Genomic DNA, 24406 nt, shown 5'->3' with positions numbered 1-24406 from the left:
CCTCCCATCCTGCCTTTACCTGTGTCCACATATATATTTTATCCTCATCCATTGCTCCTCTCATATTTACTCCACCCTCGTGTAGACTCTCCAGATAATCTTTCTTAACCTTGTATTCAAATAACAATTTATACAAAAATCAGCTTACATTCTGGATCAAGGTAATCTAATTGAACTTTCACTACCCTTCCAACTACCCCACGCCACCCGACTCCATTCATCCCAAACCACAATCCAAGAAAACTACGATCTCCGCTCTCCTCGCCCCAAAGAATAGATCATGCGCAGTTTAAATTAAGATTCAAACAAGTCTTATATAAGTCCCATACAATATATGTCCAAATTCAGCACCGCTTCTTTCAGTCTCAATATCTCTTCATCGGTATACAGCTTTGTCATTTTATACCAGACAGGAGTCCTGAAATTTTATTCAGATTAAAAATTTAAGAAGTATTTTAAAGGCATAGCTGGATCTTTATTCTTTACTCTTCTGCCCTTCCGGAAGGGGAAAGCAACACCCTCCGCCTTGTAGCCACGTGTCCCGCTGCTTATCTTCTCCTTCTCCTTGTCTTTCTCCAAGTCCGGGTGAATCAGGAAGTCCCGCCTTCAGAGTTTTGTAGTAAAAATCTCGGGCTTCACAAACAGAATTGAGACAATATTTTTGGTTCTCAAATGTGACTGTGATACCAGATGGCACTTCCCATTTATATTGTATCTGAGAATCTCTGAGTTTTTCAGTTAAGAAAGTGAAATTTACATATCTTAAAAGTTGCTAAGGTTGCGGTGCTTTGTCCATAGATTGCTCATTTTTTTTCTGAGCATATTTGAAGCTATATCCAGTAGTGCCCCATATAATCTTACAAATATTCCTCTGGCTGCTTGTTTAATAAATACTTCAAACTCAAATTCTTATGTCACTCTTGGAGTGGGGAATTTTGAATTCTTAATTCGATTGCTCTCTGTATAATGGGGTGAAAGATAAGTACCTTGATCTATATATTAAACATTTGGCCCAGTGGGAGGCTCATATTAAAACAACATACCTCATATGTGGCCAGAATTTGAAAACAACATTTAATACAGCAAAATTTCTGTCTAAAATGGTCCGACTGAGATTGGCATATGCAGGCCTGATTGGGGTAGATTGCAGAGGTAATACAGAAATATAATTTTATATCATTTTATTCTATTTTACATATTTATGTATTAAATTATTGTATTTTATCCTATAACTATTGTATCTTATTTTAAAATGTTTGTTTAGGATTGTATTGGCAATAGGTGTTTGAACCTTGTACATTGATGTGGCCTATAGGCTAATCAATAAATAATAATAAATTGAATTCTTAATTAGAACTTTGTTGGATTTGTTTCATATAAATGTTGCAGTCAGGATAGCTAAAATTGTATTTTTTTTTCCTTTGCAGGGACAAGTCTGGATTAATGGCTTTAATTTAGGACGCTACTGGCCATCCCTTGGCCCTCAATTAACATTGTTTGTGCCTAGAGATATCCTTGTTTCATCTTCTCCAAATAATATTACCATTCTGGAGCTGGAGAAATCTCCCTGTGGCATGCAGAATTGTTTAGTGGAATTTGTGGACAAGCCCATCCTCAATAAAACCCTTGATTATGAAGGCAATTTTGAAAAGCTGTTCTCTAATGATTTGTGGCTAAATCCTTTGTAATTCTATTTGTTTTACTGATTGTTGAGCCCATCAAAATATTCAGATTCAAATGCTTAATTAGTGGTGAGAAGTCTTATATTTCTAAGAGGTTCTTAACTTCATGAAAACAAAGACATATCTTCTGTTCTTCTAAAATAGTTGTTTGACATTGTTGAAGTCTCAATTCTATTTAATTGATTTCATCATTTATTAAATCAAAATGATAATTATTTAAAAGTGTCTGGGTGTTATTTCAACACCCAAATTTATCTGGATATTCTTAGATGTATCACACACTGTTTTCCTTGGACAATTGTAGTTTTTCAGAATAAACATGTTTGGTTCTGGAATATGTTAGTGTTTTTATATATCTGTCTGTGCTAAAAATGATGAAATTATTAATACTGCATCCATCATGCTTTCCCTTCATCATAAATATCTGAAAATGTGCAAAATTGCCAAAATTATAATGCACAATCAAGGTAGCATAAAGTCCTTAATCACAAAAATTGTTGGCTATTTTAAATTATTTTTATTATACTTTTAAAGTATACTTAAGTTTGATTGTATCACAAAAGGTGAAATTACCTAGCTAATCATCATCACAAGACCAGCTATTCCAGAGAATTCTCCCAATGGTTTACGTGCTCAGGATGATTTACATTGCAGATTTTTGAATTGTCAGAAGCAGAGACATGGCTATAGCCCTGAAATTAGCCATGGCAAAATATATTTTTTTTATGTATGGGTCAGTTAATCACTAGGAATAAAACTTACTTTGAGAAAAGTCTATTGCATATGCATAAGTCCCTGATTTCTATTGGTGCCCCAGTGCTTGCCATAAAAAATATAGATGAGATGAGTCTTCAAACATGATCTACATTGAGGTGTTCTCATCTAATGCACCAAGAGATGTGTAAAATGTATGAAATCGCTCTGCATACAGATTTGAATCCCTGCAGCAATTCATTCTTTACCTTTACTCTTTACATTTACTCTGTGTAAATATGTAAATGTATATTTACTACTGATCTTAAATGCAACTAATTAACGTGAGAAGCATCGTAAACAAAATATGGCTATATTTGATATTATATTTGTCTGTGAAATGTGGCTGAACGCATCCCACCCTGATTCCATTACCACAATAAGAGATTATCATGTTTACCGGTATGATCATGAAATGCGTAGAGGAGGTGGTTTTTGCTATCTTCTATAAAAAGTCCCTAAATCTAAAAAAGTCAAAAAATAATCAAAAAAATATTCAAAAAATATTCAAGTTACACAGGAGCTCGCTCTTCCTGAGACCATCGTCTGTGAGCTGTCCTTAAATACCACAATTTGCTTCTTACTATGTTACAGAACCCCAGATTACGATCTCGTACATGTGAACAAGCTAACTTCACGACTAATGTGGGCAGCCTCCTGCCCACACCCTCTTATCTTTCTTGATGACCTCAATCTACCTCTTATTAATTAGACCCTAAATGAATGTACAACTGAACTCCTGTACATTGCTGTTATTAATCTGGGACTGGATCAACTACCGGTAATAACTAACATTAGACTCAACAACTGCCTTGATCTCATCTTCTGCAACAGTTTAAATTCAATTTATGGACTACAAATAAAATAACCCTTTTCTGATAGTGACCACAGCATGACTGACTTTTGTCTCAATATATGTCCTTACAAAAATCATCATAATGATGGAATCCCCAATTATAACTTTAACAAAGCCAACTGCGATCTCATAAACACCGACCTCTCATCTCTTGATTGGCAAATTCTATTCACTGGCTGTAATACTAAGACCATTATAACATTTTTTTGCTCTTAAGTCAAGAGTCATTCAACTATATGTACCACTAATAACCTCCAAAACCAGAAAAAATGAATAATCAGCCTCTATATCGCTTGCTTGCTATCGGCTGCCATAGTAACAGGGATGAAGGTGTTTTTGGTATTTGGGAGGGGAATCATGCTGGAGGTGATATCTCGGAACGAAAAGGGAGTTTAGTTCTCACTATCTTCTGTGCATGCTGAATGTTCTTGTTTAGGTTTGGTCATCTCTGCATACCAGCTGGATGAGGCCACTTGAAGATGAACCTCACATGACACCCTTGGGGCTAGAGATTGGACATTTAGCTTGGGGTTGTTGGGGGAAGGCATTTGGGTAAACTTTTGATATGTACAGTTTTGTGCCTTTTAGCCTCAGATCTTGCTTTACTTTCACTGCTTTCATTTCATATCCAGTAAAAGTACCTTTTCTCTAAAACAATGGAGTTGGAGGTTTACTTTCTTGGATTTTGAAGGAGGCACAAGCAACATTAAGCAAGATCTCTTTGCAACCATCCCAGAGTTAAAGCTTCCGAAGGGGTTGCACAAATCCTGTCTAATCAATGCCAGGAGGACCTGGGCACTGCTGGATCCTCTCCTCTCCTGCCTTGTTCTGTCTGGGAAGAAATGGAGTGGATGGCTGAACTGAAACTTGAAGAGAAGCTGATCCGGCCCAGATGGTCATTGGGAGTGGGATGGATGGATGTTCTGGAGGAGGTTCCCCCAGGAGTTACAACCACTCAGTGCTGCAAGAGGCTGTCTTGCAGGAAGCCGACAAGGAAGACCTTTTGCTGACCAAGCATTACACCTCTTGCACGAAGCCCTTGAGAGCCAGAGAGTCCATGAAAAGCCCACCTTACTGGTGTGTGGAGGAACTGAGCAGGCAAAGCGGGGGAGCCTAATCCAGAATCAGCCTTGGGAACTGGCAGCATTTGCATGTGAGAGAATTGAGGGGGAGGAGAAAATCCCCAAGGAATATTGGGACCTCAGGGAAGTATTCAGCAAAAGGGCTTCCAATGAGCTCCCACCCCATTGCCCTACTAATTGAAGGATAGAAATCCTCCCCACGCTGAAACTCCCTAAGCCACATATTTACTCAATTCTATGCGAACTGGAAGAGTAATATGTCAACTATAAGAATCTTAATGCCATTTGCATGGAAAATGTATACCCCTTACCTCTCATAAAGGACATGTTAGTTCATCTGGCCAAGGGGAAAATCTTCACTAAGCTGGACTTAAAGGAAGCATACTACAGAGTCTGAATAAAAGCAGGAGTGAGTGGAAGTCTGCCTTCAATTGGCCTCTGGGTTGCTTCCAGTTTAGAGTACTCCAATTTAGACTGCAGGGGGCGTCAGCAGTTTTTATGCAGTTGATAAATGAGATGCTACATGAACATCTGTAAAAGGAGGTATTAGTTTATCTCAATGATATCCTCATCTACCCAGAAACCTTAGAGGAACATGTGAGACCCGTGCGCTCAGTCCTGAAGAAACTTAGGGTTGCTAAACTTTATGCCAAATTGTCTAAGTGTGAATTTCACCAGGAAAAAATTGACTATTTGGGGTACCACATTTCTCATGAGGGTATTGAAATGGACCTGGAGAAAGTTTGGGCTGTCATGAAATGCCCCCCGCCGCACCCACAAGCAACTACAAAGTTTTTTAGGGTTTGCTAATTTTTACCACCAATTCATCCTTTCATTCATTAGTATTGCATTGCCAATCACAAATCTCCTAAAGTCACAAGGGGAGGCAAAGCCAAAACCTAGTCAACCCCTGAAATGGCTAATGGAGTGTCAGGTGGCATTTGAGAAACTGAAATGACTGTTTGCGGCTGAACCTGTTTTAAAGCATCCAGTCATGGACTCTCCTTTTGTGATCCTAGCTGATGCTAGTGACGTGGCTGTTGGGGCGGTGCTACTTCAAACTAGTGCTGATGGAACCTTACAGCCCTGTGCCTACACCTCCTGGAAATTAACTGAGATGGAGAGGAAGTGGACATTTTTGGAAAAATAAGCTTTTGCAGTTTGGTTGGACTGGCTGACCTGGCGGCATTTCCTTGAAGGATCCAAACACTCTTTTGAGGTGTAGACAGGTCATCAGAACCTCAAGGCTTTGAAAACACGGAAACTGTCACCCAAGCAAGTTTGTTGGGCACAACACCTTAACTATTTCAATTTTACACTGAGATACCTTCTGAGGGGGGAGAACTTCATGGCAGATGCTCTATCCCTGCCACCCCAATATAACAGTGCCAGACTGGAGGTTATTCATCTGGTTATTCCTTCCAAACAATTAGCGGCTCCAGTAGTAACCAGAAGCCAGGGAAAGGTTGACCTGGACATACGTACAGAGCTTGTTCTCCAACAGGCCCATGATTCAAAAGCAGCTGGACATTTTGGGTTTGTGAAGCCCTTACATTTGGTAAAAATGCAGTTTTGGTGGCCTTCTTTGAAAAAACACATAGAATCACTTCCTGGGCGGGACCTTGCTGATGGTGGCAGCTTAACAGAGCTGCCCCTGGGTTTCTGGTCGCGTTATCTGCCTAGACATCTGGCAGATACCTCGCTCTTCAGGCAAAGAAGAGCGGGAGAGAGATCCAGCTGGTAAGAGCTTTTCCTTTGAAGTTTGCAGCTTTTTTGGCTGCGAAGAGAAGGGGGGCCAGCCGAGGCTGAATCATTATCTCCATGCCGGAAATTCCTAGCTGTTTTATCACAGCTCAAAGTAAGGCACCTCCACTTAGGAGAATATTTGAACTATTTATCTGAAATTAATACAAGCAGAGTCCGTATCTGAGAACCTTATCTGCTTTTTAAAAAAAATCCTAGATTCATTTCTTACAAGAGTTTCCTTCGTGTACTTGGTTTTTTCTTTCTTAAAAAATAAGCTCCTAAAATAGCGATTGTGCATTCTCCGTAACAATGCCACATTCCTAATTCTTCTGCAAAGAACAGTGATAAAAAAGATCAAAGGGAAGAACAGCCGGCCAGCAGTTTCTTACTAATTAGTTTCACTTCTCTGAAGAGTTTACAAGACTTTCTTCTTATCAACTTTGTTAATATATATTTCTGATACAGAGAAGTCAAAATGGCGCTGAATATGCCGAGCTGCTTCATTACAATGTCTTTTTTGAAATCCTTTGAAAAATTCTAAAGAGCTAATAAAGGGGTGACTTAATACCCTTTTTTTTTTCGTATGCTGCATAGCGAGCTAGTAGAGTTTGATTAATTGCTTGGAGATAAGACTAATAATGGCATCAAAATTAAATCCGGGGGGAAACTTCCTCCCCCTCCTAGAGGCACATCCCCGATACCTGGCACAAAGCTGCCCCCTACTGGAGATGTGCTAATGAAAGAACTTTTTTTGGAAACCTTCAGACAATTCAAAGAGGAGATAAGGGACGATTTCAAAGAGTTTAAGATGGATTTATATGATAAACTTGATACTAGGATTGCCAAAATAAATGATGATATGCTGGGACTTGTAACTGTATTGACAGAACATGTTTCTGGAATTGAAGATAACCTAGAGGTTCTTAATGAAGCTAATACCAATTTGACATCCAAAACTGAGGTGGTGCAACAAAAAGTTGAAAACGCTGAAAAACAAATTATTATGATACAGTACAGGCAGATGGAGCTCGCATTAAGAGTCAGGGGGTTGCGTGAGGATAAACAGGAAAACTTGAAACAGACTTTTTCAGAGGATTTTGACTGTCTGGCGGGAAGACCGGGGTCCAACTTTGACTGGCAGATTGATAAAATTTATCATGTTAACTCTTGGGCGGCAAAGCAGAAGCAACTCCCCCGAGATGTAGTCATATACTTCGCCACAAGAGAGCTCAGAAACATGATACTACAAGAGTCCTATAACACCAGGCTTCAAATTGGCGGCCAGGATTTGATTGTCTTGAAAGAAATACCACCTCAAATGCTAAGAGCCAGGAGAGACTATGCCTTTCTAGTGGAAGAACTCAGAAACCGTCAGATACAGTATAGATGGGATGTGCCATTTGGTATTATAATTACATTTGACAAGCAAAGATATTGTCTCAACTCTGTATGGAAAGCTCGAGATTTCTATCACAATATTCTGAAGGTGGGACACCCTGCATCATCTGGATCTGGAGAAAGACCACGAGAAGGACAAGATAGACAGCAAACCACACAACTACCAGACAAGACGCACCATTTCCCCCTCCCGGAAGGGCAAGGTGTCATGGAACAAAGACCTAGCCGTATGACTACCAGACGAATGGAAAAACAAGCTACAATGCAACAACCTCAACAATCACTGGCCACTGATCAAGAAGTTACAGCAACAAGCTCAGAAGCCGTGGGAGGAGCTAGGCCAAAGTTTAAACAGGCCATGCAGGAGGCTCTAAAAAAGCTTCAGGCAACCAAAAATGACAACTAAGATTTTGACATGGAATGTCAATGGACTGAACTCTCCACAGAAGAGAAAGAAAATATTTCACTATCTTAAACAGTTCAAGAATGATATAATTTGTCTGCAAGAAACTCATATCAAATCAACTGATCAAAAATATTTGTTTAACCCCAAACTTGGTCAACATTTTGTGACCTCTGCTATGGAAAAGAAAAATGGTATAGTTGTATACTTAAGAAAAGACATTAAGGCTGAACTAATTGAAGCAGATCCCTTTGGAAGATATATCGCGCTAGATTTAATCTTAGAAGGGAAAAATACATTACTTTTGGGAATTTATGCTCCTAATCAACAGCAAGATGGATTCTATAGAAATCTTCATGCTAAATTAGTACAGTGGGACTATAAGTCTTGTATACTATTGGGTGACTGGAACGGCGTGATTGACACTAAAAGAGATAAGAAGACCTCTCACCCAAATACTAAAATCCGAGCTAAGTTACCCAAACCTTTTTTTTTTTTTGACATGATGGACGACTTTGAATTGAGAGATATTTGGCGAGAAAGAAACGCAGAGGAATATGACTTCACCTTCTTTTCTGATAGACATCAATCCCTTTCAAGGATTGGTTTTATACTAATCAGTAATGATTTACTTTCTAGGGTGAAGAAGACAAAGATTGCGGCGAGGGTCCTCTCGGATCATAACCCAGTTTGGATGGATAACCCAGTTCTGAATATGAATAAGGGTACACCCATGGAATTTGTATGGGATGTAAGCAAAGCATATATGAGAGGAGTACTGATGAATATAAACAAAATGCATAGACATAAACAAGGGCAAAAATGAAAAGAATTGGAAGAGGAAATTAAAGGGAAAGAGTTGGAATTAACATTGAATCCAGGCGATACAAAGGTTAAGGAAGCAATTACCATATTAAAATCCCAATTTGATATGTTGATCTCTGACCAGGTAGCCACTAGTTTATTATATGCAAAACACAACACTTTTTGTAACGCAAATAAACCGGGCAGATGGTTAGCTTATCAGATTAGGAAAAAAAGGAAAACTCGAAATGTAACCAAATTGAGTTATAGAGGGAAGGAGGTGTTTCAACAGGAGGAGATTCAAAAGGTATTTCGGGAATTTTTTACAGAATTGTATAAAGGGGACAAAATTAAGGGTTTAGATATAGACAAATACTTATATAAAGAGAAAATATCCCTAGTTAGAGAAGAGTACAGGCAAAAGTTGAACCAACCAATAACCTCAGGGGAAATCTTGCAGGTAATTAAACAACTAAAGTTAGGGAAAGCGCCAGGCACAGATGGCTTGACAGCAGTTTACTATAAAAACTTACAGTTAGAAATGGTAGAACTCTTAGAGAACTATTTAATAAAATTCAAATGGAAGGTAAAGTGCCCCCATCTTGGAAGACAGTGTTTATATCTTTGATACCCAAAGAAGATCAAGATACTACCCAACCAAAAAATTATAGACCTATCTCATTATTTAATGTAGATTATAAAATTTTTACTAAAATACTAGCAAATAGGTTAATGGTGGTTATTCAACAATTGATACATACCGACCAAACAGGTTTTATACAGGGGAGACAGATGAAGAGTAATGTTAAACTAATCATTAATGCATTAGAATATTTGGGAAAGAACAACCAAATCCCTGCTGCGTTCATATTTCTGGATGCTGAGAAGGCCTTCAATCGAGTTAATTGGCAATTTCTGCTGAAGATATTGCAAAAAATGCAGATAGGAGATAGCTTTTTACGGTCAATTAAAGCAATATACCAACAGCAAACAGCTCAAATCATAGTCAACGGAAGTTTAACAGACCCTTCTCAAATCGGAAAAGGTACAAGACAGGGCTGTCCTTTGTCCCCACTATTGTTCATTATAACTTTGGAAGTATTGTTGAATAAAATACGGGGCTTGGATGGTCTAAAAGGGATTAAGATTAGGCAGCAAGAATACAGAGTCCGCGCTTTTGCGGATGATTTGGTCATAATATTGGAACAACCGCAGGAATCTAGTATGGTTTTAATGAATACGATTAATCAATATGGTCAAGTGTCTGGTTTTAAAATAAATTTAGGAAAAACCAAAATATTAGCTATAAATATGAATACTAAACAAAAGGAAGAACTAGGAGGGATGCTAGGATGTGAGGTAGTTAAAAAAGTCAAATATCTTGGGGTCAATATTTTAGCCTCAAACGGGAAATTATATAAGCACAATTATGAACCACTTTGGCGGAGTATACAGATAGATATGAAAAAATGGGAGAAATTGCACTTATCTTTGCTGGGTAGGATAGTGGCAGTGAAAATGAACATTTTACCAAAATTTTTATTTCTTTTTCAAATGCTACCTATACTTAAAAAAGATGCAAATCTTTTAGAATGGCAGAAGGGTATCAACAAATTTGTATGGGCCGGAAAAAAGCCGAGGGTAAAGATGAAAATAATGCAAGATGTACGCGAGAGAGGAGGCTTGAAATTACCTAACCTAAAATTATATTATGATGCAGTGGCGCTATCCGCAATTAGTGATTGGACCCATTTAACCAACGATAGAATACTGAATATCGAGGGACACGATCTGGTATATGGTTGGCATGCTTACTTGTTATTTAACAAAAAATTGGATAAGAATTTTAAAAGTCATATCTTAAGAAATGCTTTACTGCGGGTCTGGAAAAAATATCAATATAAATTAAATGATAAGTTACCCATGTGGGCAATTCCTAGACATGCAATTGAAAATATGAATAAAGCACAAAAACAGGATAGAACCACTTACAGACAACTTCTCACTTTGGAAAGGGGGGTTCTACAACTAAAATCTTTAGAGGTATTGAAAGAGGAGAAGGTAGTTCAAACATGGTTCCAGTATGGCCAATTACAGGCCAGGTGGAAAATAGACCAAAAAACTGGTTTTATCCAAGTTGAGGATAATTTGTTTAAACAAATAAGAGATCAAAGTTTAATGCATATAAAGAGGATATATAATGTACTAATACAGATGGATTCGGAAACGGAATTGGTTAAAGATTGTATGATAAAGTGGGCTCAGAATATTGATGAACCAATAATGTTGGACACGTGGGAAAGAATATGGGTAAGAAATGTAAAATTTACACAAGCACAAAACCTGAGAGAAAATTTTTATAAGATGTTTTATAGATGGCATTTAGATCCTAAATAGTTGGCTTCTATGTATCCGAATGTACAGCCTAAATGTTGGAGATGTGGTTCTCTCGATGCTACAAATTTTCATATATGGTGGACTTGTCAAAAGGTTAAGGCATTTTGGATAAAAATGTGGTGGATCATGCAAAATATCTTTAAAAGAAGGATAAAGTTTACTCCTCAGTTATTTTTACTAGGTATATGTACTGACTTTACAGCGGTAGAGACCAACTTGGTTCTGCACCTAATAATGGCAGCAAGACTGTTGGTGGCGCAATACTGGAAGAAGGAAGACTTGCCTACAACTCAAGAATGGACATTGAAAGTTACAAACCTAGCCGAGATGGCTAAAATATCGGCATATCTTAAAGACCATTCAAATGAGAGATATAAACGAGACTGGAAAAAATGGATTGACTATACACAAAACAAATACGGGACTAAGAAATTCCAGATAGCCTATGCTAAACTGCTCAAAGTTAGTGTAACAGGAAGAAGCTGAGTTCAACGCAGGTGTTATTGACTTCCTTTTTTTTTTACTTCCTTTGTCTTAATATATTTTAGACTATGTTTGTTAAAAATCTATACCGTGTACGGGCTCTGGGAAGTCGGGGGGAAGGGAGGTGGGGTCTTAGGGAGGAGGGGGGGTATATAGTATGTGTCAGATTTCAAAGTAACGCGATTGCACTTGTATACTGTTGCTCTTTAAGTCCAGTGTAAAAATAGGACAAGCTGAATATATTAATAGATAGTAGAAATACACCGAAGGGAGGAGTAGAGGGATAGAAGAAAGAGGGGTAGAGAGAGTGGGAGAGAGGATTGGAGGGAGGGTGAGAAGGAAGGGAGGGAGTGTATCGGGAGAGAGGAGTGGTAGAGGGGGAGGGGAAATAGGGTAGAGGGGAATGATGGAGGGAAGATGGAAAGTTGGAAGGGGGCAAAAGAAAGGGTGTATGGAGGGTCAAAGAGGTACATTGGGTTTCTATTTTGGGGGGTATTATTGGCAAGAGGAATGGCTGTGTTTATTGTTTAATGTTATATGGCCCCGGTTGTGCACAGTATATATGTAACTGTACAAAAATGAAAATGGAAAATAAAAACACATTTACCATTGAAAAAAGACATAGAATCCTACATTGCCAGTTGTCCTATTTGTGCTGCGTTGAAGAGACCACCAGGAAAGCCACATGGACTACTCCAGAATGTGGCTAGACCTGGAGCCTCTTGGAAGGAAATATCCATTGGCTTCATTGTCGAACTACCAGAGAGTAGTGGAAATACTGTCATTTGGGTGGTCACAAATTTGTTCTCCAAGCAGTTGCATTTTTCTCCCTGCTTCAAGATCCCTTCAGCAAAAACACTAGCTAAACTGTTCATCCTACATATGTATAGGTTACATGGTGTTTCTGAATGCATTATTTCAGACAGGGGGGGTCCAATTCACCTCCCACTTTTGGAGGGAGTTCCTGAAAATGCTAGGCTCCACCCAAGGTCTAATCTCCACCCACCTTCCACAGACAAATGGGGCTTGTGAACAGGCTAATTCAGTTCTAGAGCAGTACCTCAGGTGCTATGTCAATTATCAGCAGGATAATTGGGGCGATCTATTGCCTTTTGCAGATCTCACATATAATAATTCTGTACATAGCAGTACAGGGATAATCCCATTCAAAGTAGTTTCTGGTCAGGATTTTATGCCTATCCCTGAATTGCCTCAGGAAAAACCACAAAACCTGCCCCTTTCCGAGTGGATTAAACAGCTACAGGTTATCTGTCCTGTTACTCGTAAGACGAAGCTCACCAAGCACACACACACCAAGCTGATAAGAAAAGAGTGAAGCCAAAAGAATACCGGGTTGGAGATAGGGTTTTCTTGTCCATTAAATATCTTTAGACTATCCAAAAGTCAAAGAAACTTGATCCAAAATATGTGGGTCCTTTCCCCATGGTGAGAATTGTGAACCCAGTAACAGTGCAATTGGACTTACCCCAAACCCTTAGGAGAATCCATCCCTTGTTTCATGTTAGTTTACTGAAACCGGAACATATCTCTTCAATTTGTCTGGTTCACACCACTCCTCCTGTCCCCCTCCTTATTGAGGGAGAACAGCATTTTGAAGTCAAAGAGATCCTTGATTCTAGAAAACATAGGTGGGAAATACAGCATTTGGTTGCTTGGAAACATTTCCCTCCCTCCTACTCTGAGTGGATGAATAAGTCAGATATCAGGGCCCCAAAACTTTTGCAGAGGTTTTATTCTAAATTCCTTGATATTCCTTGAATATATTGTACTAATGTTCTTGCTGTTTCTGTTTTTCTATGTCTTTTGTTTCCCTCCGGGGTTAACACCTTTTCTGCATGAAGGCCAAATGTCAGCCTCTATATCTCTTGCTTACTATCAGCTGCCATAGTAATGGGGAGGGAGGGGGTTTCAGTATTTGGGAGGGGAATTGTGCTGGACGTGATATCTTGGAACGAAAAGGGAGTTTGGTTTTCACCATCTTCTGTGCATGCTGTTTAGGTCTGGTCAAGGCCAATTTTCTCTGCATACCAGCTGGATGAGGCTACTTGAAGATGCACCCCACATGACACTCTTGGGACTGGAGATTGGACATTTAGCTAGGGGTTGTTGGGGGGAGATATTTGGGTAAGCTTTTGATATGTATAATTTCGTGCCTTCCAGTCACAGATCTTGTTTTACTTTCTCTGCTTTCATTTCATATCCAGTAAAAGTACCCTTTCTCTAAAACAATATTGAGCGTTTCCTTTCTTGGATTTTGAAGGAGGCACGACCGACAATCACACTTTTCCAACAGTGACCATAGCACGACTGACTTTTGACTCAATATATGTCCTTACAAAAATCATAATGATGATGAAATCCTCAATTATAACTTTAACAAAACCAATATGATCTCATAAACACCGACCTTTCATCTCTTGATTGGCAAATTTTATTCACTGGCTGTAATACTGCTGAAAACCATTATAACACCTTTTTTGCTCTAAGCCAGTGGTTCTCAACCTGTGGGTCGTGACCCCTTTGGGGTCTATAACTAATTATAATGATCTAATACATATAGATTTTACAGAAGATAATGTTGAAAAGGCACTACACAGCCTAAAATCATCTCTATCTATTTGACCTGATGGACTATGTCCCTACTTCTTAAAAATGCTTTCCACTGCCATAGCAGAACCTCTAAGCATAATCTTTGAAAAATCTTTCAGTACCAGCTCCTTGCCCAACCTATGATCACTAGCCACGGTCATCCCCATCTTCAAAAAGGGAGACCCCAGCCTAGTTGAAAATTACAGACCAATCTCTTTATGTTGTGTCACCTGCAAAGTCATGGAATCAATCATAAGCCAATCCATCACCCTCCACTTAGAGACAAACAACCTACTCTCTAATGAACAATTTGGTTTCAGAAAAAAATTGTCCTCTAATCTGCAACTCCTACACTGCAAAAACATATGGACTACACAATGCAACCAGGGCAAAGCAATAGACACAATTTACATAGACTTCTGTAAAGCCTTTAACTCAGTGGTACACGACAAACTATTTTTAAAACTAAAATCTGCATAATTGGATAGCAGTGTTTCTTTCAAAAAGCAACAAGTGGTCAAAATAGGAATCACCCTATCAAACCCTGTACCTGTTAACAGTGGTGTCCCTCAAGGTAACATTTTAGGACCCACACTCTTTATTCTTTACATAAATGACCTTTGTGATCATATTATATGCAACTGCATTCTCTTCGCTGATGATGTAAAACTATTCAACAGCACCGACAATGCTACTACCCTTCAAAAGACCTTGTGTCAGCATCGACTTCATTTAGTAATCAGGAAAGAAACCACTCAATTCCATTTGAATTGAAATCAAGTGTACTTTTACTAATTATAAACGAACAGTTGCAAAGCTAAGCTGAATCTGGTTAATTAGGTGCAAAAGCGAATAATATCATGTATAACTCAATCCCCTCCCCTTGGCACCCCAGTCCATAGTCCAATTATAATGCACCCAACTGTCAGGTGGGAGATAACTTCAAAAGACATCACCAAGATGGAATGCTGGACAGTTAACCTTGGCGGGAAACTCCCTTCTTCCACATGAGCAGTAAGATGGTCAAACAGCGTCTAGACAGCTAATGCTGTCTGGGGAATTCTGGGAGTTGAAGTCCGGACATCTTCAAGTTGCCAAGGTTGAGAAACACTGGTCTAGAAGCTTCCTCCAGTACATCATGATTCCCCTCCCAAATACCATGCCCCCCCACCCGTTTCAATGGCAGGTGAAGCAGCAGCAAGCAGAGGCTGACATCCAGCCCTCCTCCAGAAAAAGGGTAGTCAAACAAACAGACAAACAACATCACATCAAAGAGGAAAAGGGGAAAGGAGAACAAAAGAAAGGAAAATTATGAGCCGAGGTGGCGCAGTGGTTAAATGCAGCACTGCAGGCTACTTCAGCTGACTGTAGTTCTGCAGTTCGGCTGTTCAAATCTCACCGGCTCAGGGTTGACTCAGCCTTCCATCCTTCCGAGGTGGGTAAAATGAGGACCCAGATTGTTGTTGGGGGCAATATGCTGACTCTGTAAACCGCTTAGAGAGGGCTGAAAGCCCTATGAAGCGGTATATAAGTCTAACTGCTATTGCTATTGCTAAAATTAGGAGAGTGTCCAAAATCAGGGCTTGTCAGGATAAGCAGAGTAGAATTTGCGGAGCAGACGAGGCGCTCGAACATGGGACCCGTCAACCCATTCAGTGTGAGAAGGGGGAAAATGCTTCCATGCCACCAGGTACTGGACACGGTTCTGGCGTCTACAAGAGTCCAAAATTTCACAGACTTCGAAATGTTGCTCACCCTCAATCAAAAGCGGAGAGGTGGAGGAGGGAGAGGCGGCCTCAAAGAAGAAGTGCAGACCGGCTTCAGGAGGTTAACATAAAAAACAGGGTAAACCCAGTTGAGATACTTAGGCAACTGGAGCCGGACAGAAACAGGGTTGATGACTTTGACAACAGGAAATGGGCTAACATACTTGGGCCCCAACTTCTTCGACTTCTGGGTTGTCTGAAGAAATCTAGTGGACAAATAAACTTGATCACCAACTTTGTACTCATAGGGTTTAGTGCATTTCTTATCAGCCTGTCTCTTATGAGCATGGTGCACATCATCCAGAGTTTGGAGAGCCAAAGGCCAAATGTCCCGAAGGCGATCACTTCACTCGAACAGCGACAACACCTGGGGTTGTTCATGAGGAATCCCAGGAATGGGCACAAAATCCTAGCCAAACACCACACAAAAAGGGGTAAACCCAGTGCTGCTGTGCACGGAATTATTGTAAGCCACCTCAGCATGCGGCAACAAATCCACCCAATCATCCTGTTGGTAGTTGATGAAACAACGTAAATATTGCTCCAATACAGAATTAGTCCTTTCACAAACCCCATTAGTCTGAGGGTGGTGGGAGGAGCTTAACCCCTGGGAGGAGCCAATCTGCTTTAGAAACTCTTTCCAGAAAAGGGAGATGAACTTAACACCCCTGTCCAAAATGATGCGGTCGGGCACCTCATGTAAGCGGTAAATATGGGAGATGAACATCTTAGCGAGAGATTTAGCAAAGGGAATCCTGGAGCAAGGGATGAAGTGGACCTGTTTGGAGAACAAGTCGGTAACAACCCAGATAACAGTGTGCTCCTGACTCTCAGGAAGTTCGACAATGAAATCCATGGAAATCTCCTTCCACGGGGCTACTGGGCGAGCCACCGCCTGGAGTAATCCCTGGGGCTTACCCGGAGGTCGTTTAGCAGCAGCACAAATGGGACAACTGGCAACATATTTCTCAATGTCTTTTTCAAAGAGGGCCACCAAAATTGCCTCTTGACGAGGTGGAGAGTCTTAACTAATCCAAAATGCCCTGCTATTCAGGAATCATGAGCCCGTTGAAGAACAATGGTCCTAAGGGACGCAGGAACATATAACTTCGCCCCAATCCAAGGCAACTCATCCCTCATAGTGCATTCATTCACGTGCTGTCGGAACCAATCATCATCAGTGAGGGCCTTTTTCAGGAGAGAAAGAAAGTCCTGAGTGACCTCTAGCTTAGAGGTTGCGTGACTCCTAGTAACAACAGGAGCAGCAAGGCTCGTCACGGGAATGACAGGCTGGATCACACTGAGCTTAGAACAGTTGTATTGAGGAAGTCTGGATAAAGCATCAGCCATAAAAATTTTCCCACCCGGAATGTATTTCAAGGTAAAATTAAATCTATTGAAATGCTGAGCCCAGCGCATTTGCTTAGGAGAAAGTTTTCTGGGCGTTCTCAAAGCTTCCAAATTTTTATGGTCAGTCCATACCTCAAAAGGGTGTTTGGTGCCCTCTAGAAAATGGCACCATGTGGCCAAAGCCCAGTGAACAGCAAAAGCTTCTTTTTCCCAAATGGCCCAACGTCTCTCCATGTCAGTTAGTTTGTGAGAGGTGTACACACAGGGTTGCAATTTACCTTGACTATTAGCTTGAAGTAATACAGCTCCCATAGCCGTCACTGGCATCAGCTTGGACCACAAAAGGTGCGTCCATGTCCGGGTGCTTGAGGACAGGCTTCTCTGCAAAAAGCCGCTTTAACTTCTCAAAAGCAGCTTGGCATTCCATAGTCCAATTTAGCGGCTTGCTAGGTTTGGGTTTCGCTTCACCTTTAGACTTAAGGAGGTTAGTTATTGGGAGAGCTATTTTAGCAAAAGAGGGAATAAATTGATGATAGAAATTAGCAAAACCCAAAAATTTCTGCAATTGCTTGCATGTACGAGGGGCCTCCCACTCGGTGACCACCTTGACCTTAGCGGGGTCCATTTCAACTCCTTTGTGGGAGATGCGATAGCCTAGATAGTTCACCTTCTCCTGATGGAATTCACACTTGGACAATTTGGTGTAGAGTTCAGCTGCCCGAAGTTTCTTTAGCACTGTGTGAACCAGCTTCACGTGTTCCTCACGTATTTCCGTGTAAATAAGGATATCATCTAAATAGACGATAACGCCTTTGTAAAGATGGTCATGTAAAACCTCATTAATCAGTTGCATGAAGACCGCTGGCACCCCCTGCAGGCCAAACGGCATTACACAAAATTGGAAACAGCCAAGGGGGCAGTTGAAAGCAGTTTTCCATTCGTCCCCCTCTTTAATTCTGACTCTATAATACACCTCTCTTAAGTCCAACTTAGTGAAAATACGGCCCTTCCCCAGGTGGGCCAGCATGTCCTTCATCAGTGGCAATGGGTAAAGGTTCTGGGATGATATCGCGTTCAGGTTATTGAAGTTCACGCACAGTCTCAGGGAGCCATCTTCTTTTCTCTGAACAATACTGGAGCTGCTACCTTGGGTCTTGCCGGTTCAATGAAACCCCTTTCCAAGTTCTTATCAATGAATTTCCTCATTTCCTCCATTTCCCTAGGGGACATTGAATATATTTGGGGCTTTGGAAGCTTTACTCCAGGCAAAATATCAATGGTGCAATCTGTGGGTCTGTGTGTGTGGGGGTAATTTATCAGATTTTTCACTAAAAAAAAACCTGAGGTCCCAATACTCCTTTGGAATTCTTTCCTCCCCCTCGATTCTCTCGTGCCCCCTAGCTGCCAATGTGGGGGTAGTAGTGTCAGAGTCTGGAGTCTCAACCCTCCTCTCAGGGGGTATGTTTGTGCAAATTCGTTAGTTAATTTCTGGTGGGTTCCCATCCTCATTTCTATGGGTTCTGTAGAAAAATGAGCAGGGCCGCCTCCCGCAATAGAATCATCAATTTGGCAAAAAACAATAGGGGTTTTCAAAGTTCTTAACTTCAAGTCCAGTTTCTCCACCATCTCAGGGCTTATCATGCAGCAGGAACAGCCTGAATCTAGCAGAGATAAAAGTTTTTCAGTTGCGCCAGAAGATGGCACTCTAAGCTCAATAGAGATAAGCATAGGGCCAGTTCTGGAACTTACCCAGCGATGAGATTCCTCCCCATCCAATTCGTCAGACGAGCTGGGGCTCATGCCTCCCTCCTCCTCTGGCTGGAAGTGTTGGGAAACATTCTCAGCAGTGAAAGCAGCTTCCTTTCTCTTGCTTGGAGTTTTCACTGATTTCCCCTCCCTCCGGGGGGGTGGGGCGTATTGAGCCAATTTGATGCGGCAATTCACAGCGCGATGCCCCTCCTTTCCACAGTGGAAACAAGTGAAAGGCTTGGCTTTGCCAGCAAAACTTCCCCTGCCCTCACTTCTGGGGCGGGGGGTGGGTTTTGGGACTGCTGGGGGGGGGGATTTCTCCACATCTCCCTCTTTCATGCACTGAAGCCTGGCTAAATCCAATTTCACATCTGTAGCGTTTTCATACCAAACTGTTAAACGACAGGGAAGGCGTCTGTTTATGCATTATTGGTATATATCTTTACGCAATCCCTCAGCAAACTGATCCAGCAAAGCCTCTTCCGACCATCCCCTCATATAAGCTGATAATTCTTGAAATTCCTGCACATAATCCGGCACAGTTTTGTTTCCCTGTTTAAGAACCGTAAATTTCAGGCGGCCGCGACGCTCGGTCAAAGGGTCATTGAACCTCCTTCTCATGGCTGCCATAAATTCATCAAAATTCCTCAGGAGAGTGGAATTGCATTTATGTAGGCTGACCATCCATTTGGCTGCTTTCTTCTCTAAAGCCATTAACACCATTCTCACTTTAATTTCATCTGTCTCTAAATCAGGTCCATAGATTTCCATATAATTCCAGATTTAAATTATAAACAACCCAAGACTTTTGGGGTCTCCATCATATTTTACACTTAAGGGTGGGACCTTTGCCATCCGGCGTCGCCTGGGGGGCCCCCCCTGCTCTTTGAATGACTCTAGCCGCAGGGGGGGAGGCTGGTTCTGGGTTTTCTTGAACACAACCCCCTCGGTCCCTTCACTTTCCCTTAAGCTATGCAGAGTACCTTTGTTCCAACTCCTCTATCGGCTCTCTCTCCACTGCTCTCTCTCGGCTTCGACGTTCAGTCTATGCCTCTTCGAAGAATCTCATGGCGTGGGAAATCTTGTAATCTTCTTCTCCCAAGCCACTCCAATCAGCTGCTGGTTTTTTCTTTGGCCTCCTTCTTGTAACTCCAGCATGTAATTCCTAAGGTTCCTCTTTCTGTCCCCCCAAGTCCATCTGGGATGGACGGCAAGTTCTTCCATTCTCAGTTTGGCCAGTCTTTCCGTTAAAGATGGTCCCGCCGCTGCCCCCTCTTCTTCCTCCTGTCGCTTGCATGCAAAGACATTTCTTTTCGTCTTGTGAGGGCACCCCCCTCGGTAGTTGTTAGCTCCGGGATGAGTGCAAATGAGATTCAGGTTATTGTCAGCATCAACTTCATTTAGTAATCAGGAAAGAAACCACTCAACTCCATTTGAATTGAAATCAAGTGTACTTTTACTAATTATAAACGAACAGTTGCAAAGCTAAGCTGAATCTGGTTAATTAGGCGCGAAAGCGAATAATATCATGTATAACTCAATCCCCTCCCCTTGGCACCCCAGTCCATAGTCCAATTATAATGCACCCAACTGTCAGGTGGGATATAACTTCAAAAGGCATCACCAAGATGGAATGCTGGACAGTTAACATTGGCGGGAAACTCCCTTCTTCCACATGCGCAGTAACATGGTCAAACAGCATCTAGAAGCTTCCTCCAGCACATCATGATTCCCCTCCCAAATACCATGCCCCCCACCCATTTCAATGGCAGTCAAAGCAGCAGCAAGCAGAGGCTGACACCTTAATTATGTGTCAGAATGGTCAAACTATTGACAACTTCAAATCTCAACCAATGAATGTTCTTTCTTACACATTGGCAAACAAAACCAGAAAAGAAAATACAAGCTGGACAGATTTGATCTCTTAGACAACCCCCCACTCTCTCAAGGACCTCAGAGTACTCATCTCTAATTATCTAAGTGCCAGAGCCCACTATAACAACATTGCCAAAAAGGCATTAAGAGTTGTTAACCTAATCTTGCAGACTCAGACTAACAGTAACAACAGTTCTTTATTGGTCACAACTATGTACAATCCAACAAAGATTCTGTCTGGCAGCAACCCTTTTATAGGGAGCTGTCAGACATCTTAAGCAATCACCTTTGAGTATTTTCCTGCTGGATCAGAGGACCTTGGTGGAAACTACCATACTGTCTGTCAGTATGTAACACCCTCCCCTCTTAGTTGGGTTGATCCGGTTGGTTATGTACTCATGCAGGTAGGCGGGTTTTCTAGTCACTCCTTCTGACCTGTGCAGTTCAGTTGGTGCTGGAACTTTGGTCAGGTCAGATGGACCTGTTGTTTCTCTGGCTTTGCTTGGTGGAAACTCCTGGAACTTTCCACAGGGTGCGGCTGGAATTTCTAGAGCCAGTGTTCACTCGCAATTCACTGTGGCCCTGCAACATCACCAGATAAGTAACCTGGTACCTTTGGGTTGAGTTGTCTGTGGAAGGAGTGAATTTGTGCTCCTTTTGGGTAGGGATTTGGCTAACTTGTGCAGGAGTTACCTCTGGTTGCCTAAGATTTGACTGGGAGAGGTGGCCTCAGAATTGGTCAATGTGCTGCCTCCAAATTCTACCATCCTCGAGCTCCAACTGGTAAGAGCAAGGTATGGTAATTCCTGTAACCGTAGCAGGAACCCAGAGAAATCCCCCCCCCAGCATAGTTGTGGGCATAAACTCAATCCCCTATGCTAAAATGTCTAAGTTTGCCTGTCGAATTGAGGGGTGATTCGGCAGAGTAATTTGGGTGTAGCCGGTCTAAGGGCAATCTTAGCTGGCGACCCATCAGAAGCTCAGTGGGGCTTCTGCCGGTGGTTGCACTTGGAGTGATGTGCTGGTAAATGAGGAATTGCTCTACCTGTGTTTGCCAATCTCCTGGCCCCATCCTGGATAGGGCTTCTTTTGCAGATCGCACCTTTTTCTCCACCTGTCCATTAGGTGGATGGAAGGGAGCAACCAGGGCATGTCAGCTTCCCTGAGTAGCTAAATAAGTCTCAAATTGCATGGTCATGAATTGGGGCCCATTGTCCAAGACTAGGATGTCAGCCAGGCCGTGAGTGGAGAAAAGTCTCTGTAGTGCCTTAATGACCGCCTCTGCCATGGTGGTGGTCATGAGGACTACCTGTAGCCACTTTGAATAGGTGGCCACAACTACCATAAAAACCTGGCCATGAACCGGGCCAGCAAAGTCAATGTGCACCCTTGACGACTAGGGTGGCTGAGGCCTTTCCCATTCTTTAGTGGGTGCCTCTGGGGGAGCTGGTCTGGACTCCTGGCATGGTGTGCAGGTAGCCACCCACTCTTCTATCTCCCCATCCATGTTAGGCCACACACATAATTCCTAGCCAAAGATTTCATCCCTACAGTTCCTGGATGCCTTATGTGCAAGGCCTTTAATACTGCAACTCACAGTTTGGGTGGAACAATGATCCAGTTGCCCCACAGAAGACAACCTCACAGATAATTCATCTTTTTTATGACAAATGCTTTAAACTGAGACTCAACCGGCCCTTTGAGCTACCCCCTCCACACTCAATTCAAAATTTGAGAGATAGTCTTTTCTCTCACAGAGTGGCAGGCGACCTCACTTGATTGCACCAGGCTGGCCTCTAGTCAGTGAGTAAAACCAGGATGTCAGGTGTTGGATCTTCCAAAAGTTCAGGAAGTGGGAACCTGCTAAGAGCATCAATGTGTCCCAGAATTTCCCCCAGCCTATGAACGAGGTGACAGCTATAGGCCATGAAGAAAATAGTCCAGCGTGTTATTCATGGTGACAGCGATGCAGGAGTTGGTCAGTCCCCAGCCAAGAGCCCCAGCAATGGTTTATGGTCCATGATGACTTCAAAGTCACAGCCATACAAGTATTCGTGGAACCTCTTGACCCCAGCAACTGCAGCCAAAGCTTCACAGTCCATTTGGCTGTAGTTGCGCTTGACAGCTGACAGGGTCCTCGAGTAATAAGCAATGGGGGCTTTGATTCCATTGGGCATGCAGTGGCTGAGGACCGCACTTACACCGAAAGAAGAGGCATCACAAGTCAGGATAAGTGGCAAAGTCTGGTTATATTGGACCAGGAACGTGACTGCTGCTAGCAGTTTTTTAACCGTGGCAAAAGAGGTGGCCTCAGCTTTTCCCCAGGTCCATCTCGCATTCTTGCCAAGGAGCTGATGCAAGGGCTCAGTGACAGTAGTTTTCTGCTTGAGAAACACACTGTAAAAATTGAGAAATCTGAGGAACGCCTACAACTCGGTCTGATTGCGAGCTGTGGGGGCTTCCTGGATTGCTTTGATTTTTTATTTGTTGGATGAACTCCAGAGCCGTCGATCAAATACCCCAGGAATTCAACACCTGGTACATTAATTTGGCATTTTTATCTTTTTAAACAGAGACTCTTTTCACTAATTTTGGTCAAAACAGTACGTAATCTTTTAAAAAGTTGCTTCTTATTTGCAGCTGATAACAAGATGTCATTGAAATAGGGGACAACACCTGGTATCCCCTGCAAAAGCTGTTTCATGACACTTTGGAACAGTCCACGGCAACATTAATTCCAAATTGCAGCCAGTTGCATTTAAATGCACCCCTATATGTCACAATGGTTTAGGCCTCCACTGTGGCACCATATACAGGCAATTGCTGGTAACCCTGTGCCATATCTAATTTAGCAAATATTTTTCCTGGGTCAAGGAAATGAAGTAAATGCTGGACAATGGGCACCAGATAAGCGCTCTGTTGTACGGCTTTATTGATGGTGCACTTATAGTCCACGCAGATGCAGACAGACCCAATAGGTTTGACATGGGTCACTATAGGGATCGTCCAGCATGCGTGATCAACCAGCTCCAGAATCCTCTGGCCAATTAATTTGTCTAATTAAATGTCAATTTTTGGGCGGAGAGCGAAAGGGACCCTCCGGGACTTTAATCTAATAGGGGCAACATTGGGGTCTAAATTGAAATTAATTGGGGTCCCCACATACTTGCCTAGATCAGTACCGAAGATGTCCACAAGCTCCCTCATCAGTTATTCGGTACTGTTATCATGAACAGCGTTGATGCCGGTCACCCCCAAGCCCAGGGATTCAAACCAGTCTAATACTCGGAAGGCTCTGCAGGGCTCTGCTGACCACTGTTACAGGAAGCAAACTGTCAAAGTTTTTAAATTGCACCCAGAAGTGCAATTTAAATTGGCCCAAAAGTGGGATTCGGTTCCCCTGGTAGTCGCTTAGGCATAAATCTGGAACCCTCAGCTTGTGCTTCCGCAAG

The 24406-nt window shown here is 41.9% G+C and overlaps 1 protein-coding gene across 2 annotated transcripts in view; it reads left to right on the top strand.

Annotated features, from left to right (window-relative positions):
- Positions 1-2017, top strand: part of GLB1 (galactosidase beta 1) — a 224857-nt gene extending 222840 nt beyond the window's left edge. For both annotated transcript variants that reach the window (XM_087713003.1, XM_087713002.1), the window contains one exon: positions 1428-2017. In XM_087713003.1, coding sequence (XP_087569129.1) covers positions 1428-1688 — 261 coding nt within the window. In that variant the 3' untranslated portion in view covers positions 1689-2017. The remainder of the gene's footprint in view (positions 1-1427) is intronic.
- The last annotated feature ends 22389 nt before the right edge of the window (positions 2018-24406 follow it).

The sequence above is a fragment of the Thamnophis sirtalis genome, unplaced genomic scaffold, assembly GCF_051295495.1.
Source record: "Thamnophis sirtalis isolate CommonGarterSnake01/CBP01778 unplaced genomic scaffold, rThaSir2_p1.2 scaffold_4, whole genome shotgun sequence".
NCBI lineage: Eukaryota > Metazoa > Chordata > Lepidosauria > Squamata > Natricidae > Thamnophis > Thamnophis sirtalis.
Note: the sequence above shows the minus strand (reverse complement) of the source record. Positions and strands in the feature narration are given on the sequence as shown.